This window comes from Myotis yumanensis, unplaced genomic scaffold (assembly GCF_028538775.1).
Source record: "Myotis yumanensis isolate MYYU_CA2020_CCGP unplaced genomic scaffold, mMyoYum1.0.hap1 SCAF_2, whole genome shotgun sequence".
Taxonomy (NCBI): domain Eukaryota; kingdom Metazoa; phylum Chordata; class Mammalia; order Chiroptera; family Vespertilionidae; genus Myotis; species Myotis yumanensis.
Window position 1 is genome coordinate 199,101,648 of NW_027223753.1, and position 19,845 is coordinate 199,121,492.

The following is a 19,845-nucleotide window of genomic DNA, read 5'->3' on the forward strand; positions in this document are numbered from 1 at the left end:
ACGGCATGCCTACCTCAAAACCTAGAAGGGAAATTTGGGGTTCTGGAATGCAGACCCCTCCAGGGCTGTGCAGAAGCCTGCTTGCACTGGCTGGCATTCGCTGATGAGTATGTGCCTCTTCTCACCTCCACACTCAGTGACTTCACTCAGATTGGTCGTTTGAAATCAGTCCTGGTGTTAGTATTTCTACCAGAGATCAGCAAACATAATAAATCAAGGTGATTCTTTTTCCCTCTCAGAGCTGTTTGTTCAACATTTATCAGCTAGACAGTCAGAAACCAATTACACATCCCATGATAAATATTAACTGAAAATTTCGACTGAATAACATTTTAAATAAATGGTGCATGAGACATGGGGAAAATTTTTGAAATTGAGGCCAGAAATCTCTTAGCAAGCAAATCGGTTTGGATTCCATTTGTAAATCAAGTAGTTGGAACTTTTGATGTCATTTGTCCTACCCAAGTGACTAGGAGGTGAAAATATGTATAGCTCCTGCTAATGTCAACCAAGAAGTAAGCAAAAACCATTTTTTTGCTATACATGCAGTTGATGTCAAATGACAGAACAGGTGGACACGTTTAAATTGTGTAATTCTGGGGGCATAAAGTTTTACACTCCAGGAGAATAATTAGTCTTTGTCCATAAATACTAAATGCAGGTTTTAAAGAGTCAAGCTGTCTTCCCTTCAGGGGAAATTAGCTAATACAAGATATTAGTTAATGTGCTTTTAAGCAACTGATATCTCTCTATAACATATGTATGCATTAGTTGAAAAACCAGATGATATCTTTTATAATTCAGAAGTTAACCCACGTGGAATGCTGTATTCCTTTGATGGAAGGGACAGCTGAACCAGTGCTTTCTTATGCAACCCGTAATCAGAAAAGACTCAGAATATGTTCTATCAATATGAATAAAAGAAAAAATCAATGCCATCACTTAGACAGCTCAATTCATTCTCTTCATTCCTAAGAGCAAAGGAAAGATAAGTATTTAGAAAGAAAATTCAATGTGATATTTAACAGTGAATGAGATACATTTTCCCCCATAGCTTTTGTCATCTTTTCTACTCTTTATTCTCACAAGTCACTTAAATTCCAAAAGGTAATTTTCAACTTTACTTTTCTCCTCTTTACTCATTTGTCTTTAATTTTTTTTTATAAATCAGGCTATACAATTCTTAGGAAGCCAGTGATTAGACATTACACTATCTTCACCCATATATTCAAATATGAATAAATTAAAAGTATCTCTAACAAATTATCAGTAGTCAAAGATGATGACATTTGTAATGAATAAACTTGTATATGACTTTAAAGTTCCCTGAATAACAATTTTTTTTAAGTTTAAGAATCCTGCCTTTATACACATTTTAACTATTCATTAGATGCCAGAAGCCATCCTCATCAATGTGGTATAAAATTTAATCATTTGAAGTTAATAATCCTTTTTTTTTTTTTTGCTTAAATACCACCTACAAAAGTACTCATTCCTTAATTCACACACACACACACACACACACACACACCCCTCTATCTTCATTTTTAACTTCTCCAGTGTTTTCTGCTTAGGAGCCACACAGTTCTAATTTCAGTATTTCTCCACCCACCATCCATATCCTGACATACTGGCAATCCACGACATGGGCCACCCCTATTTCTAATCCTTTGCATCTCATTGCTTTGATCATTTTATGTTCTCTCATTGGAGCTTAAATTTCCCTGGCCAGTTACATCACTCATTCATATGTCAATCACCAGGAGTTACTCTGGGAGTGATAACATAAAGAAACAAGAATATGGTGGGAAAATGAAAAATAACATTCGAGATTCTATTTCTCTCACACTTTTCTACATATTCTTTCCCCCTCAAAAAAGAATTCACACACATTTATGGTGGGAAAATGAAAAATAACATTTGAGATTCTATTTCTCTCATACTTTTCTACATATTCTTTCCCCCAAAAAAAAGAATTCACACATTCACAGAACCCTAATGATCCTATTACTGAAACAAAAGTGATCTTTAAGCATTCCTCCCATGTACTCTCTGGGAGATTTTCCTGCCCCTACAAGACTGCCTCTCCGGATGGTAACCTAGAACCAAAGATCGCTGGGAAAACAACCACTGCTTTTGTTTGCATAACACGTTAAGAGGTTCTAAAATCCTCATGACAGCCATTTGAAGTCCTCAAGGCAGATGACTACTACCTGAATTCAGAGGTAAGGAAACCAACTTTGAGATGTGAAATGTCTGGCCAAGGAGCATAGAATTCGTGAATAGCGGTGCTCTTGACTACAATGAAGGCTTCTGAAAATTGGCCAGCCTCCTCCCCTGAGTCACCTGGAAGGATGACAGATGAGATCACTACCCGCAGCCACCATTCCTGAGGGCCTCTATGGGAAAGTGCTGTCCTGGGCTCTCTACAGTGATCTTCCCCCAGCAGCTTGGAGAGATATTCAGGGCTTACTTTGCAACTCAAGAGCGCGTGTGATCATTGCTCAGAAAATGTGCAAAGTGGGCCCCAAAACTCACATCGATAGTAAATGGTGAATTTGGTGATAGAACCCAGTCTTCTCATTCCTGGACTGTCCCCTTACCATAGGACTCATTACATTGGGGATTATAAGCATGGGAATATCACAGGGCAAATGCATGACTTTGCATTAAAATATATGTGTGCCGAGACACACACATACAATACACACAGACACACATATACACACCCCTCTTTGGGGATAGAGAACAAAAATAACTATACTGATATAATTCTAAAAACCAAAAAGAAAATTATTACTATAATAAAGCTAATGCCCTGAGGAGTATAGTAACATTACTTTATTCCACATCATTAATTTCCATTTTCAAGGAGGCTATAGATTCCCTATTACTTCTAGAACAGATATCATGAACAGCTGAACTTCTGACCCTTGCAAATTACAGGAAAAGGGGAAGAGGCATCTGTATACTGTCTACAACCAGGACACCTTTAAGGGGTCCCTTTCTCAGGCAATCCTGGGTTACTAAGTGGTGTTCTTGTCTCCATATACGTGTCAGGATTCAGTTGTTTCTTTTAAGGCGCAGAAACTGGTCAAGATATTTTATAAAGGGGTAACAAGCTTCACTCACAACGGTTTAATGCTATTGGTGGCACATAAAAATGGAGAAAGACTCTAAGTTTCAAGTCAGTCTTAGAACAGGACAAAGTAATAAATTCTGTGGGTCGTCCTTTATAAAACTTGTGCTGGGATATTTGCTTATTTTCGTTTGAGACTATAAAACTTGCATCCGAGCACAATAAAACAGAAGCCAGGGTGACTGTTGCCTCAGCACACATTTTAATGACTCAGAAAACAGTTTCCAAACACCATGCAAACGGATGCTAGCCTCATGATGGTCACCAACCCCCGCTGCTCCGCTGTGCTGGGTCACAAGCTACGTGATTCCCCACTTCGCAGCGTTCTGGGACTCTCGCTTCTTCCCGTGAGAATCCAAGTGTCAGGAAATGAGGTCAGAAGCAATTCTGCAAATGCTTAAAGCAAAGCGGGCTCTTCTTTGTGCTTCCGTGGGCTGCAGGGCCATAATGCACTCCTGCTATTACTGCCCATCAGTTCACCTGGGCAACAGGTACTGTGCTAAAGACCAAGCTCCATGGCGACTCCCTCGTCTTCGGGGAGGGATCACATGGCAAAAATAAATGCACCCTGGGCTGCTTTTTCACTCTGTGCTTCTGATGAAATACATCAACTTGAATACTGAAACCGGCTGGAAGCAGATTAAATGCGTCTTGGGAAGAAAGTCACATTCAGTGGGTAATGTTCATATTAAATTAGTTTTGAAATACATATTCATTAAGAGAACAACAGGTGAATACTTACATTCCCTATATTAGTCTAAATTGTGAACTCTATCTAATAACATCGCTAGCCTAGCAGCTTCATATCGGATGCTCACTAATTAGTGACTGCATTTCGCTAACTGACATTTAAATTTTCTTTAACTTGACAGTGAACAAAAATAAAATTTAGAAGGTCAATTCTATAATCTTATAAAAGTGAAGTGTTTTTAAGTTTCATGATATCTTAAATAATGTGCACTTAAATATTTATGCTAGAACTAATATGTGAATTTAGGCTCAATTTCCAGGATTACCAAATGCATAGTAATAAGCCAAAGTTTAAAATATTTTGCTTCCTTTTCTTCAATCAATGTCAAATTATATGAACTCTCTAATTCTTATTTTAGTCAAAATTTAAATATTTATATCCCAATTTTACATAATTCTTGGCATTTAAATGTGTAAAGCAAAATTAACCTGGACATAGGCACTGTTCTATGCATCTGCGTACACAAACTCCTTTAAACTTTGCATCAATACTGCGGGGTAGGCAATGTTACTGCCAACTTCCCTGATGCAGTATGAGGTTGTCTGGCTCGGATGTCCCACTACCAAATCATGATGCTACTTTTCCTCTCAACACTTGGGCAGGAATTGGGTATCGTTCATCATTCTTTTTTAAAAAACTTTCATTTGGTTGTTTGCTCATTCCTTCACTCAATAAACATGTCTTGAGCACCCACATAAGTTCCAGTTCTGGGAGAATAATTATAAATAATAGAGAATGTATACCTCTCAGTATGTCCTTTGATGAAATAAGTAAAATCTACTGAGAAACTTTCTATAGGAGCACAAACTTGGGGAGAATCGTTTAAACACCCAGAGCCTCAATTCCTTCCTCTATAAAATGGGCACAAATAACAAGAATTTATTTCTGAAAAGTATTCTAAAACCATGATTGGATACATATCCACTTGAAATGAACTTCTCTTCCATATGTAAGCGAATAAATAAATGAGAGGCTTTGAGGCATTTATTTCCCATGTGGTAAAAAAAAATGTAAAATTAGAGTGAAGTAATTGAGACTATAAAACTAATTTAAGAGACCTGCTTTATAATTTTAAAGAATGAAGAGACCTTGAGGATAGAAGTAAGCTATGGAAATCCCTTCAAGTCCTTTCATTAATCTGTATGATCCTCAAACTCAAGTATGGATTTTAATAGCAAAGCTCTAACTTCTCTTCAATGTAACCACTAAAAACATGAAAAGTCTAGTCCATTTCTCATCAAAAGTTCATATAGTACAGACTAGCAAGAGACCATGAACAAAAGCCACTGTGCTTCCCTCAATAGCTAGCTGGCTCTCAGTGATCAACAATTTGGTCTATTGTCTACATTGCTCTCTTTGAATGAATCTGTATTTAGGTAGCAACTAAATTACCTCTTCTATGTAAATTGAGGCACCAAGCTTTGATTTTGGAAGGTTCCTAGTCTTTACCTAAGGCAGGTAAATGTATGTTCATACAGCTTTCTTATCTCCTCCAATGCTTCATCTATCTAGATAGCAGAGGTCAAGTGCTCTCAACTCTGACAGGGCCCTGGTGGATGGGCTGCAGAGAATTCACGAACCCCTGAATCTGCCCGCCAGATCTGAGGGTTAAATGCTGATGTGCACTGTGCGTGTTCCGTAACTTCTATTAGAATCTCAAAATGGACCATGAGCCAAAAAGATTAGGATATATTGGTACAGATCAAACCCGTGGCCTGCGGGCCACATGAGGCCCACACGGATATTTTTATGGCCCAGCCAATATAACGGTATGTAAGAAACATTTTAATAAAAACTTCATAACTTAATTTTTACAATATCCTGTTATACATAATTATTAATAATGAACTACAACTGCTAGTATTAGTGGAGAGAAATGGTGCGCCTGCGCCTAAGACGGGTCAGGGAAAGGAATGCAACAAGATTATAGTAATCAGTCATTAACAAGCAATAAAAATATATTTTTCAGAAAACAAGAGTGGGAAGTTTTTTATGAGAAGACAGATACTGAGAAGTGCAGGCGTGAGACAGTGAGATGTGCATAGGAAACTCCAGGAGGCAGGAGAGAAGAGTCCACATTGAAGAGTGGTGTGTGGTGGCCCTGCAGAGGTGGGCAGGGCGAAATGGGGCTTCAATTTAAAATTCCAAAGACATTCAAAGAACTTCTCAGGCTTTCCTGGGAATTTTCAGAATAAGATATTTGTGCCACTGCACAACAGTTATGATCAATGAGTGTTTTATTTATTATTATTTTTTAATTACATTTGTATTGATTTCAGAGAAGAAGGGAGAGGGAGAGAGAGAAACATCAATGAGGACAAAGAATCATGGCTCAGCCCCTCCTGCACGCCACACAATGGGGATTGAGCCGACAACCCGGGCATGTGAATTGAACCCGGGACCCTTCAGTCCATAGGCCAACGCTCTATCCAGTGAGCCAAACCGGCTAGGGCATCAATGAGTGTTTTAAATTACTTTTGGATAATAATAAAAATGTGAAAAATGAATATATGAAAGTTGGCATGTGCCATATTTTACTTATTTAGATATATTGTCTCACCCTTAGAATTTTCCTTCCCTACTTGTTTGGAAATAGCAATAAATCCAAGTATTTCAGGAGGAATAAGATCAAGCAGCATACATTATAAACTTTATGGCTTTACATAATTTAGAAATGTAAATAGATATAATATTTCACTTTTGGTGTAAAATTGGGTCTAAATCCATGAAAACAGTAGCTATAATCTTTTTATATCTATGGAGCTCTTTTTTAAAAAAAGAAAGACAGAAAGATGGATCATTGATCACATATAAAAAGTAAAGGGGATGACTAGCAACCATAAAACAAATAGCAATAAACTTACTATAAACAAATAGAAACATATTTGCATGTTTTCTAAATGGGAGGCAAAGGCAACCTTTCCTTTTTAAGTTTTGCTTAGAATTCCTTTCGCCAAGAAAGAATCAGAAAACACAGTTTAACTATTCGAAGCAAGGGATGTGTGCCTAGATTGCAGATCAGACCAAAAGTTAAGGACATCACCTAATCTTATTCGACTGACATAACAGCGGTGTAAACCACACAGCATTTAGCAAACATTTGCTTTTCTTAAATTATTTTCTTTTCAATAAAATACCTCCACTTTCTACAATGAATTACGGTTAAAATTTTTAACTGGCTTTGGAAGCCTTCGCTTCTAAGTTCTAAGTGATGTTTTGTCATGTTGTGACATTTTTAACCAGGAAAAAACACACACAAAACAGTCTGATCTCATAACCTTTCCCATTCATTTGAAATTAAGGGTTTGTTTTAGAAACACCATGTGACATTCACATAGGAAGCTAATTAGCCTTCAGCATGTACTCTAATGAACAGGCTGGGCTGGGAAACCTTTCCCCTGGTAGCACAGACTTGGATGTCAGTGAAAAACAGGGCATCGTGTGAAAAGGGAGCCTATTAAGCAAGGTTTACCTGGGTAAAACATGTCCTCTGCCCACAAAGAATTTGCAGTCAACAGAGTACTGTAAGGACAGCAAAGTTAAACTAAAGGATTTAAAAAGCCCTGCACCAGGGAGTGGGAGCAGAAGGCAAGGCAACAATGGAGATGAGAATGAAAGCCGAGAGGAGGGATGGTAGGGAGGGAACCACCCTACCTCCCAGGAAGGAATGGGCTCCTCTTCCTTTCTAAGGGCGACCTCTCTGACCACTTTTGGACTCACCCTCCCTTATTCCTACTGTCATGAATCTCCATTCTTCTCTTCTCCGACTCCTGTGACTTCCTTTACCTGAAAAAAATGTGCTTCCATTGGCGGAACAAACATCCACTGTCCAATGACAATCTTCTTCCTGCTGGACTCTCCAGCGGCCATCCAGGTCTCCTTTTTATTACTCAATGTCTCCACAGAGTTGTCTAAACTTGCTGAGTCCTCAGACCTACCTGCCAACTTCCTAGTGACTCACCTTGAAATCTAGTGTGCGAGGGGGATCCTACCTTCTCCCTCCTGATTCCACTCAAACTGCTTTCTCGGAGGTTACTTTTAACTGCTGGACTCAGTGTCCTTTTCTCATTTCTTGTTCTTTCTGGAGCATCTGGCACCAGTCACGACTTGTTTACGTATCTTTCTTTTGTCTTTCTTGGTAATGCACCATCTTCCTTTCCTACTATGCATTCACCATGAGTTTTCTGTCACTTTCTTTTACTTTCCTCTGCTCTGACTGCTGATTATACGGAGATCACTAAGACTTGTCTTTCTATCCCTCCTTCTGACTGTATATTCTCTCTGAATATAACAGCACTGTCTTATAACACAGCCCGATCAGTTCTATGGGAATGACCTTCAGGTGCTTTTTCTTTAAATTCAGCCATCCCCAGCCAAATCAGCTATCTGCTCCCTACTTAGTCTCCCTAAAAAAGTAAGAACACATCAATATTACATATTTTATCAATATTATATATTGTATACTTACTTATATATTTAATATCACAGCAATGTAAAAAGAGAATACACCTATAGTTTGTTGACAATGCCCCATCCCTAATCATCCAAACTATAAATAAACCTCAAGGTCATTTTCAGCTAGCTTTCCTAACTACACACAGAGAACTGAATGATAAAACAGTAGCGTAATGCAAAACACTTATGTGCCCACTTTTGAAGTACATTTTTTAAAAGCATCACATCAGTTTTCCTGAAATATCCTTGAGTGGGCTACACGATTCTTATTGCTCAAAATGGACTATGAAAAATAAGAACTAAATAATTTCCTATTATTAGGATGACTAAAAGATTAGCCTGAAATGACATTCAGCTTTTCTCGTTCAGCAATTTCCTCCAGGCTTTGTAAAAATGGTAAAAACTTTCTATAGTAAAGCTCAGATAAAATCAAAAGCTAGTGTTTTGATAAGAGGTTTATGCAGAAGCCCAAGTTCCCAATCTTTTCCTTTTTTTCCCTCCTTTTTTATTTCTTTAACATGCCATGGATATAATGTTACATTCAGCTATTCATTTACAAAATACTATGAAATAAGTTTCCAGTTGTTCTCCTCACTGAATAAAGCCACTGATGTTTGCATTTTTCTCCAAGGTTGTGTATGTACTTTTTCAAACTATGAAATAAGACACTGTAGGTAACACCAAGTCAAAAACTAGCCCTATAAATTGGTACCAAGATAAATAAATGCAACAGCTAGAAATAATTACGTAGTAACCCCCGAAGAACTGTTATTCGAGCATTTTCAAATGTCTACAGAGCGTGTTTACACAAGTCCTCTATTTCGCACAAGGGATACATTCCTGGGGAATGAGCCCCATGAGAGCCCATGAGAGCCAGGACTTATGCTAATGTGGGCTTGCTTCTCTGTCAGCAAGGCTCTTGCCTTCCCTGCAATTTCCCATCGCGGTTTCTTTCTCTTTCTGTTCCCTGGCTTTAGGAAGGTTCATTAGACTCTCCAAAGTGTCCTGAGACTTCCAAGCCTTCAGTTCATACTGATATTTAACCTGTTTCCTCAACCTTTTCCTCTAAGAGTTAAAACCTACCATGACAATATGAAGCCCATATTTGCTTTTTTAAATTTTTTTTTTCATCAGCAAAGACATCCAATATACTTTTTGGGTGTTGCTGCTGCTGGCTCAATGTTTCAAAATATGTAGTGCATGGTGTTCCTTTAATACCAGTCACCATCAAAAGCAAATGAAAACAGGGACAGAAAACACATGGAATTCTGCTAAGCCACTGTAATTTTCTTAATCCATTTCTATTTATTTTATTTAGGATGTAATTACATGGACCAATGTTTATTTTTAGACTAGTGCTGACTGCCCTTTTGCTTATAATTTATGTATTCTCATCTACTGACTCCCAAAAGCTCTGTAAATGTAAGGTAATTCAACCTACATAAACAATATCTTGTAACCTACCAAGTTCCCATCCTACTATAACTGGCTGCTACCACAAGAGAAAATGAGGAATTTCAGCCAATTTCTTTCAGTGAATTTTTTGTAATACTTTAAAATAAGTATTGTTTCCTAAAAATAATAAAGAGGAAGTGGACTGTGCTACCGCTAAGTTTATCCATTCATTCATCTCCTCACTCATTGATTTTCACCAGAGCGTATTCATTTATTCAATAAACACACATTGACCTATCCAGCTGTTGAGGAAAGAATATATTTTGTTGATACAGTAAATTCTATATTCTCTAGTGTTTGCTAACCTCTTTGGGGGCGGGGGGGGGGGGGGGCAACAGAAATCAGTCTCAAAATCGTAGAACAAGTTTTAAAGATGATCTTGACTTTTACAATTTATAGTTTATCTTGAAGGAAAAGAAGAATTTAGACTCTTTTTCCTCCCACCCTATAGTTCTTCTCAACGATTAAAATTTATGCTACCAATTATATTATCAAAACAATCATTATACTTTCAATTTTGGTGCTCATGAGAGCAACATACAATTGTGTCATTAGTGAGCAGGATTCCGGAAAGAAAGTTGCTTTTCACAGAGTACCTTTAAGCTTGCATTTATACTGCTTTTCTGATAACAAGATGAAGGGGAATGTCCAGAAGGGGTTGTGCCGTGCATTGTCTCTATGAGATTTCATTCAGTCCAGGGAGGCAAAATGGTGGCTCTTCCTCCCAGGACATGACACACAGAAGGTAACACGGTGATGAAATGGGGGCCTTTCACTAGAAACTAAGTTCCAGAATCACACTTCAGGGCTGTACCCACAAGCTTCTGACACCGTTTTCCGTCTTCTTTGTTGTAAAGATCTCAATTTCTATCAAAAATGCCAAGAACAGGGTGAACCCTGAGTAGAAACTGGCCTGATTCCAAAAGAATTGTTATATTTGAGTTACAAGCAGAAAACAGCCAATTTGAAGACTTAAGCATAACATTTGAAGACTGAAACATGAAATTTGAAGACAAACATAAATGAAAATATATTTGAAATAAAAAATTATGATAAAAATAATGAAGGGATCATTATAATTCTATTTGAGGTTTTGTGGGGTTTTTTTAATAACCATGCAAATTCATGGTTTGTTTGTTTTTTCAAATAATTAACATTATTTTTTAACCTGTTACTTTTCAACCCAGTAAAATATTTGAAAATAAATTTGGTTCTGAAATGAACCTGAAATCAAACTTTGCCTGAGCTGATGTCCTTTTAAAGGGGCCCATTTCCACTCGGTAGTCTTACTATCTAGAGTAGATAGTGCCCCTTTGTTTCATGAGAGTTTATTAAATGTTTGTTTACAAATATGTCAACATGGTTCCAAAACGGAAATTACGTAAAACAAAGTATAAGCTCGGTCCCTCCATCCTGGGCTTTGAAGATGTAACACAGGTGACTGATTTTATTGAAGTGATTTTGCTTCCGGAGTGGGTGTGGGGCCGAGGGCAGAGCCATGAGAACCACTGCGACATCTGGGTCACGGGAGCTTTCCACCTCAGGGTCAGGAATCACCAAAATGCCTTCTGAAACCTTTGCTATTTTTGCGTTTTGATTTATTTATTTACTTTCATTATTATTATTTTTCATCCTCACCTGAGGATACTGTTCCATTGATTTCTAGGAAGAGTGGAGGAGAGAGGGAAAGACAGAGAGAAACATCAACTGGTTTCCTCCTGCACGAGCCCTGACCAGGGTCCGGGCTGGGGAGGATCCTACAACCAAGTACATATGTGCCCTTGACCGGAATCGAACCCGGGACCCTTTGATCCACAGGCCAACGCTCTATCCACGGAGCCAGGGCGCTATTTTTGGGTTTTTAATTGGAGGTACGTGCACTTTCCTCTCGGGTGACCTTCACTTTGCGCTGTAGATGATACTGGGGCTTTCAAAGGCCTAGGGCAAACCTCTGAAACAACTAACTCAGGACCACATCGTCCTAACTTCAACATGGAGAAACACTGATGTTAGCTAGAATCATTCCAGGAAAAGGTGGCTGTCCTGTCTCTCCTCAGTCTAATGGTCATCAGGCTTCTTCCATGAATAACTCTTGCCTTAATCCCTGTGAAATAATGTCTTCTGGGAAAATGATGGGGCAATGTGGAGAACATCAAAAGGAAGGAAAACAATGGAAGTTTTTAAAAATAATGAATCTAGCCTATTTATGGGACAGACCCAATTTAAAAAAAAATAAGGAAACAACTGTTTAAATAGATATTGGTAGAAATTTCTGACTATACGTCACTGAAACGGAGAAGTGATGTGGAGACAGTTGAGGCCGATTCCCTACATTTTCCAAAAGGGTGTAGCTGCAAACACCCTCTGTCTGAGAACATGACTTCAGATTATTTTTTTTAAATATGTTTTTATCGATTTTTAGAGAGAGAGGAAGGGAGAGGGATAGAGAGATAGAAACTTCGACGAGAGAGGAACATCGTGGACTGGCTGCTTCCTGCATGCACCCCCTCTGGGGATTGAGCCTGCTACCTGGGCATGTGCCCTGACCAGGAATCGAACCTGCGACCTCTCAGTTCCTGGGTCGACCCTCAACCACTGAGTCACACGGGCCTGGCACTTCAGATTATTTCTATTTTAAGTTTAGCTCCCTCCACTCAATCATCCCTAAGCTTTTTATCAGTATCGGACCTCATCCTATGGCATACATTTGGCCTCTGATATTTGACCTCCTGGCTGAGGTAAGACTGCCACTTCCCCTCAGCCCCACCTCCTAAGACAGGAGGCTAAACAACACCTCTGTTGGAAACCAGGCAAAAACTAAAAGAAGAGGGGAAAAAACACACAAAAAAAACACACCCATAACAGCTTGTTAAACACATAGTGTATGACAGGCACCTCTGTACATGGTTTAAGCTTATTCATTGATTTAATCCACAAAATAATCCTATGGTTCTTTTATTATCCTCATTATATGGAGTAGATAGCTGAAGCTGAGCGAGGCCTAATAATTTAACCAAGGAAACACAAACAGGAAGTCAGTGGGGTGGGGGCTGGAGCCCATGTTATTCAGCTCCAGAGATAATGTTCCTAATTGGAAAGCTATGCTGCTATATTTGCAGTTCTACTTAGAAATGGTGTGAGAGCTAGTAGTTTCTGCAAATTACATCTAATCTATAATAATAAAAGTGTAATATGCTAATTAGACCGGACAGCTGGACAACCTTCCGGACGTCCTTCCAGACGACCTTCAGGACGAAGCTGGGGCTGCAAGGGCCAAGCCCCTTGCACAATTTTCATGCATCAGGCCTCTAGCACGTTAAGCATCAAACCTGTTTTGTCTTCCTTTCAGTTTAGCCTGAGATATCCGATTTCACCAATATGCTGGCTGCACCAGTGACTGACGAGGTCCGGACGGAAAGTATAGTGTCAGTCACCGGTGACTGACATGCCCTTAACGTGCTAGTGTGCTATAAACACACCTACACACACACACATAAACACGTGCACAGTGGTGTAACTATACAGCTGCCCATCTAAATAAAGATAGTATTCTTAAACATGTATTCGTTTTGTTTCATGTGGCAAATTCAACTTTTTTTAATTGAAAGATCCCTTTAAAAAATTCATACCTTGAGACAACACTCAAGTTATTGATAACTTTTTTTTTCTCATCGGTGACACTCTTATTTCAGGTGACAAAATTCTCCTCAGGGAGAGATCCCACTGATTTTTTTTTTGTACCACTGCCTCTTGTGTTGTTAAAAGAGTAAAACAGAACAGGTTAAACTGCCAAATACACATCCCAGGGCAAAGGCTGGGAGGAGAAACACCGGTACTCAGGTATCTAAGTTACTTCACATGCAAAGGACTTTACGATGTGTTTACCTTTTGTAAGTTAGTACATACTGCCCCCATAATGTCTCAAACATAGTTCCTAATGAAAACTCACATTATGGGGTGCCAAAATAAACTAAAAGCAGGCATTAGGAAGTAAAAATAAAAATTAGAAAGGAAAAAAAGTGCTGCCAGGGTGTCTCTACCCACCATCACAAATAGTATGCCAGACCCACACACAAGTCAGGGATGCAGAGCCATGAAGGTAAATGATGAAGAGACTCACAGAGTTAATACCTTACCATTCCTGTTCTAAGCATGTGTGTGTGTGTGTGTGTGTGTGTGTGTGTTTCCATCTCTTTGCATGTTTGTGTATAAAGACTGAGTGGGGAGAGAGGAAGAGCTTATAGGCACCTGTGAAATAAAAGCATGGGCTCAGCTGGCATTGCTCAGTGGTTGAGTGTCCACCTATGAACCAGAAGGTCATGGTTCAAAATCCTAGTCAGGGCACATGCCCAGGTTGTGGGCTCGATCCCCAGTGTGGGGTGTGCAGGAGGCAGCTGATCAATGATTCTCTCTTATCATTGATGTTTCTCTCTCCCCCTCTCCCTTCCTCTCTGAAATCAATAAAAGCAAATTTTAAAAGTAAATAAATAAAAGCATGGAAGCACCCTGCCTTTCTATAAAATACGGTACATGCATTAGTGACGATTTTTTCCAGTTTTGGACTCCATTTTCGTTTACCCTCACATCGACGTGTATTTTTCAAAGCCAAATTTTTAACATGTGTACTAACTTAGCACTTGATTTACGAGTGAGACCTTGAGATGTTCTGGAAAGTTCCACACTATCTTAATATTATAGAAGCTCTGCCGCAACATATGGTCTTTTCCAAATGAAGGAGACACACATGCTCGTGGCAACATTTGGTGTGACTTTACCTCTCAGCTGAAGTTTTCTAACAACCGTCTTCCAGGTGCCAGCCAGCATGCCATCTCCTGGGTTTGAAGCTAAGGAGCTGACAAGTCTGGTATTCGAGTGTCTGATTAGATCAGCTCAAAACGCCTTTAAGGCAACTTGAATATCAACTTACATTGTTAGGTTTAACACTAAACATAGTTCATTTTCTTTGTTCTTTCTAGTATGGTTTATGTTTTTTAATATGGACTGATTAAAAGGTGCTGTCATCTTGTTATTTGGGGGAATATACATTAAAAGAGTAGTAAAATTTATAATGAAAGAAAGCAACAACAACAATTTACCAATCACCCCCCATAGATATTTCAGCTTTAAGAATTACACTCTGACTTCCCGCATATCCACACAAGCGCTTCATTTTATGTTCACATATCACAAATTATAATTTTACAGTATCACATATTTAAAACCATATTTTGATCACTTCTTTACAGCAGAGTATACACATCAATGGCATATTGACAGATACATTTTCCTCAGGTCCCTGGCACCCAAATCGAGTTTTTAATGCCAGCGTACCATTTATAACTGTATGAAACAGCAAATGTAAATGGGCTCCAATAGCTTTTGAGTCGTGAAATATGTTCTCTGCTTGAAAGTTTAATAAATGATTTGAAATACTTGATTCCTACATTCATTAATCAGGCACCATTGGTAGTTTCAATTCTGCCAGGTCTCCCAACCAGTCATTACAGAGTTTTTGCACATTCAGCTCCCTGACCCAGCCTCGGGATAGGTCTTAACCCTTCCTCGGTCCCCGAGGGAGCCCCGGGCATCCTATGCTTCCTGCAAGGCAGCCAATCCCTTCGGTGGCCATGATGTCCTTCAATGAGCTCTTCTGTCCTCGCTCTGGAACTTACATTCTTTTATTTAATTATTAAACATGGATTGAGCACCCACTATTTCCCAGGCTGCGCAAGGCACTGCAAATAAATAAAACAAACATCCCTAGCCTCACAGAGCTGAGAATCTAGACCAGTGGTTCTCAACCTTCCTAATGCTGTGACCCTTTATACAGTTCCTCATGTTGTGGTGACCCCCACCCATAAAATTATTTTCATTGCTACTTCGTAACTGTTATGTTGCTACAGTTACGAATCGTAATGTAAATATCTGATATGCAAGATATATTTTCATTGTTACAAATTGAACATAATTAAAGCACAGTGATTAATCACAAAAACAATATGTAATTATATATGTGTTTTCCGATGGTCTTAGGCAACCCCCATGAAAGGGTCGTTCGACCCCCAAAGGGGTCGCGACCCATAGGTTGAGAACCGCTGATCTAGACACTGAAGCAGCAAGAATGCAAGAGGTCCCTGCTCTGACTAGCATTCAAGTCTAACCCTTGATACTCAATCAGTCCAGGCTAACTCTCTCGCTCCAGGATGGGAGCCCCCGCTGCCGGTTTGGGTTCTGCTTCCAAAGAGAAAGGACAGGAGAATGTGTCCTTCTGGTGATGGTGATGCCAGTCACTGACAGCCCAGACCGAGAGAAGCTGGCCCACCTGCCCGATGGTACAACCAGCCCTTATTTAGGTCAACTCTGGTTTCTGATGGTTTTCCCTTTCCCCTTCTCCACGGGCCTGCCACTGAGCTAAAACGGTTTTGACAGCGAAAGCATATAGATTCTTGGAGAATGGAAGATCATGAAATCACCCCGATCCTATCGATCTCTAAAACTCTAGGGGTTTCTGATTGTCATGAACCACGCATTTCAGTCTGAAAGCATACTGCAGTTTTAAAGGAATATATACACCTTTATTAAAATGAATAAGGCATTTATTACTACCTGCAAAAACCCAACATGATTGGTACTATTCCTAACTTCATACATAGATAAAGAAGCCTAGAGGGGTTACATAACTTGCCTAATATCACAGTTTGGAAGTGATGAGGCTGAAGTTCCAATCCCTGGAAGCCTTACTGTCAGAGGTTTTCCTCCACCACTAAACTATGCTCCTGTTCTCATCAGCAGACAGGCCACTGTGCCTTACTCATCACAAAAGGGATGGTGAGGGATAGAAGGCGGTGTCAGAGGTCTGAGAGAGCATGAGCTTTTGCCCTGTGGTTCCTGCTGTCGCTGCTGCTTTTGGAAAGTGTGTGTGTGCAGATGTATGTGTTCTTGTTTCCCTTCAGTCTTCCAGTCACACAGACTTTGGTCTGATTTCTGACTTTCTAGTTGTGTGACCTTGGGAACATGACATAATAACATCAACAATGTATTGGCTATTTGCTATGTGCTAGCCACTGTGCTAAGTGCTTAGCATGCGCTGTCTCATTAAATTAAATTAAATCTTCATAAAAACCCAGACAAGAGCTAATATTATTCAGATTTTAGAGCGTGTGGGACACTGACTGAGAAGGGATAAGAAGTAACAACCTTTCCAAGGTCAAAGAGCCAGGGAGGGAACAGCGGTGGCTCATACTGAGTGGGGGAGAGGTTGAGGCAGAGGCATCCTGTGGGCACTCTGCCATGAGGTGGTTTAGGACTGAACTTGGGAACTAGCACCCACTGCCAGTGGTGACAGGTAATAAGGACCCTGAGGGTGAACACTGGAGACGTACATCCTGGGTTCGAATCCTGGTGTCTAGCTGTGATATCCTGGGTAGGTTACTTAACTTCTCTTGGCCTCAGTTTCTTCGTTTGGTAAACGTAAATTAATAACACTATATACCTCAAGGTGTTTCTGTGAAGAATAAGTGAGGCTTTACCAGAACTGGAGGCAGTAGGTAATCAATAAATTATAATAAACTACAGAGATCATTTTAATTTTGAATAATTCTGATTCAGCAAGCTTTTATTTCCATATGATGAAATGAATGAGCAAGAATAGCTTATTTTTGAAGTGTAAAACTCCTCTAAAGAATCAGAAATGTCAGGATCTGGGTGCATCCCTAGATCTGTCCTCTCTTTTAGTTGTTCGGACCAAGTGCAGAGCTGATCTTTTCTTTAAATATTTGTATTGATTTCAGAGAGGAAGGAGAGGGAGAGAGAGAGAGAAACATCAATGATGAGAGAGAATCACTGACTGGCTGCTTCCTGCATGCCCCCTACTTGGGATCTTGAGCCCGCAACCTGGGCATGTTCCCTGACCGGGAATCGAACCATGACCTCCTGGTTCATAAGTAGATGCTCAACACTGAGCCACATGGGCCAAGCAGATCTGCTCTTTTATTTCTTTCCTACGTGGATATGTCTAACAAGGCTGGTAACTTTGATTTATTTGTTACAACAAAGGAAATGTATCATAAAAGCCTGATATCTGACATTTCTCAGTATCTAGTATGAATATCTTGCTCACAGCCCACCAGCCAGGACGGCTCTCATTCTCTCTAAGAAGGGACACAATAAACGAGAATTCAGAGGCCTGAGTCTCATGAGCTGAGTGATGACAGAATACTCAGGGTCATAATGATTGGGGCAAAGACCTGATTTGGAGAACCAGCAGAAGATTTTTAAGATTTTCCATGAACAAGTGCTTTGTTTTTGTTTTTTTTTTCTGAAATAAGTGTTATAAATATATCAAAAGTACTCCAACTATTTTTCAAATTAAACTTCCTAAGAAGAGAATCCATTCTTAGTTTTACACCTAGTTTTTTCTTAGGTCCATCTTGGGTCTTGATTCCATCCTGAACATCCTGTAAGGGAACTGGGTCATTACAATGTTATCTCCCAAGGAATCACAAGGAAGGAGTCCGCACAAGGTCCTATTTAATGATGGTAGGCATTCAGTAAAGTCAGGGAAAACCTGAGTTTGAAGCAATATTGCTAAGTCAGGGACCAGAAAGCAATTCATTAATAAATATGTCAAATAATTTCATGTAAATATAATCTACATTCTTTCCACTTTTAGGATAGCATAAGTAAACGGATATCTATAAAGAGGCGAGCTAATGAATTTTTCATGTTTGGAAACAGTGGAAAAAGTCAATTAAAAATTTCTGCTTAGAAACAGAAAATAAGCTGCCTATATTTGCACACTGGTCTAATCTTTCAATTCTAAGAATTTAATATTTCAGATAATTGCCCAATTTACAGGATCATAAACTGAAATGAATGGCATGCCAGAAGTTCTATCCTCCCTTCAAACAAAAACATTTTAATGGCTCTTCTACAGTACTTTTCAAAATCTGACTGTAATAAAAGCTACACTAAACAAGCAAATAAAAAATTCTAAAGGCCTCAATCAGGCCAAAATGCACCATAAGTCCAGGTTTACCAGCCATGCTTAGGCACATTTGATCCTGAGGAAAATCTCTTTAATTCCCAGAATCCATCCATTGCTCTGCAGACATTGGCAAGGGAGCCCCTCAAATGTATTGCAATGTCAATAAATAGCACTGCATAGAGGCAAGGGCACTGGATTAGAACTCAGAGACTTAGATTCTGGCCTTAGCCCTGTGCTTCAGAAATTGTGAATTATCAGTCCCCTATTTCTAAGATCTTTACGGCACCACTATTTTTCGAAATCATGTACCTTTTTCTGCATGCCCCCAAAAGTAATCACTAAAACTCTAAATTTGACTGTATTGTGCCCTGCTTTTGTGAAGTTACTTTACTGATAAAATATTAAATACAATTAACGCCACATTCACTATGTTCCATTAAAAGTATTTTGAAGTTAGAGTTTTAAAGTAATTTTATAAATGCCCATAAGTTCAATCTATCACTTTATCTTAATATTTAGTTAAATAATTCAAAATTATATGTGTGTATACATATGTATAAGAATAATAGGTAAATAAAAAAGGAAAAATGCATTCCATAGGCCGACTTGAGAATCATGCAAACCCCTTAAGACTGTACCATATACATCTTTAAAAACTGCAAATTCATTACCAATATTAAGAATCAAAGCATCAAAATTTCCCTTTTCTATTTTTACATATGAAATCTACTACCCAATGTATTGCACTAGAAAGACTTCAAAACATTCCATTTCCTTATACTTTGAAGTCTAGAGGGAATAAAACTTAATTATTTTAAAGTGCAAATAAAACACTTTGTTGAACACTTTTAGTTTTAAAAATAAGCATCCGAAATAAGCACTACCGAAGACAAATCTTATTTTTCCCTTTGTAAAGCTATTAGTCAATGTTCTTCTTTTTCATCTTTAAAACCTGGGTTACATTTTTACTTATTGAAGGGAAAGAGTTTCAGTGTGACAGTAGCTAATCTCCTTGATTCCAGCTATAGGGAATCAATGACAAGATTAAGTCCATTGAAA

The 19,845-nt window shown here is 38.9% G+C and overlaps 1 protein-coding gene across 26 annotated transcripts in view; it reads right to left on the bottom strand.

Annotated features, from left to right (window-relative positions):
- The window catches only part of MBNL1 (muscleblind like splicing regulator 1), a 195,814-nt gene that overhangs the window by 82,464 nt on the left and 93,505 nt on the right, over positions 1-19,845 (bottom strand). The window contains exon 1 of one of the 26 annotated variants that reach the window (XM_070406960.1): positions 14-2,693. The exons of the other annotated variants lie outside the window; for them this stretch is intronic. Within the exon in view, the coding sequence (XP_070263061.1) occupies positions 14-97 (84 nt within the window). The 5' untranslated portion in view covers positions 98-2,693. Of the gene's footprint in view, positions 1-13; positions 2,694-19,845 lie in introns of those variants that run through there. 26 annotated transcript variants of the gene reach the window in all.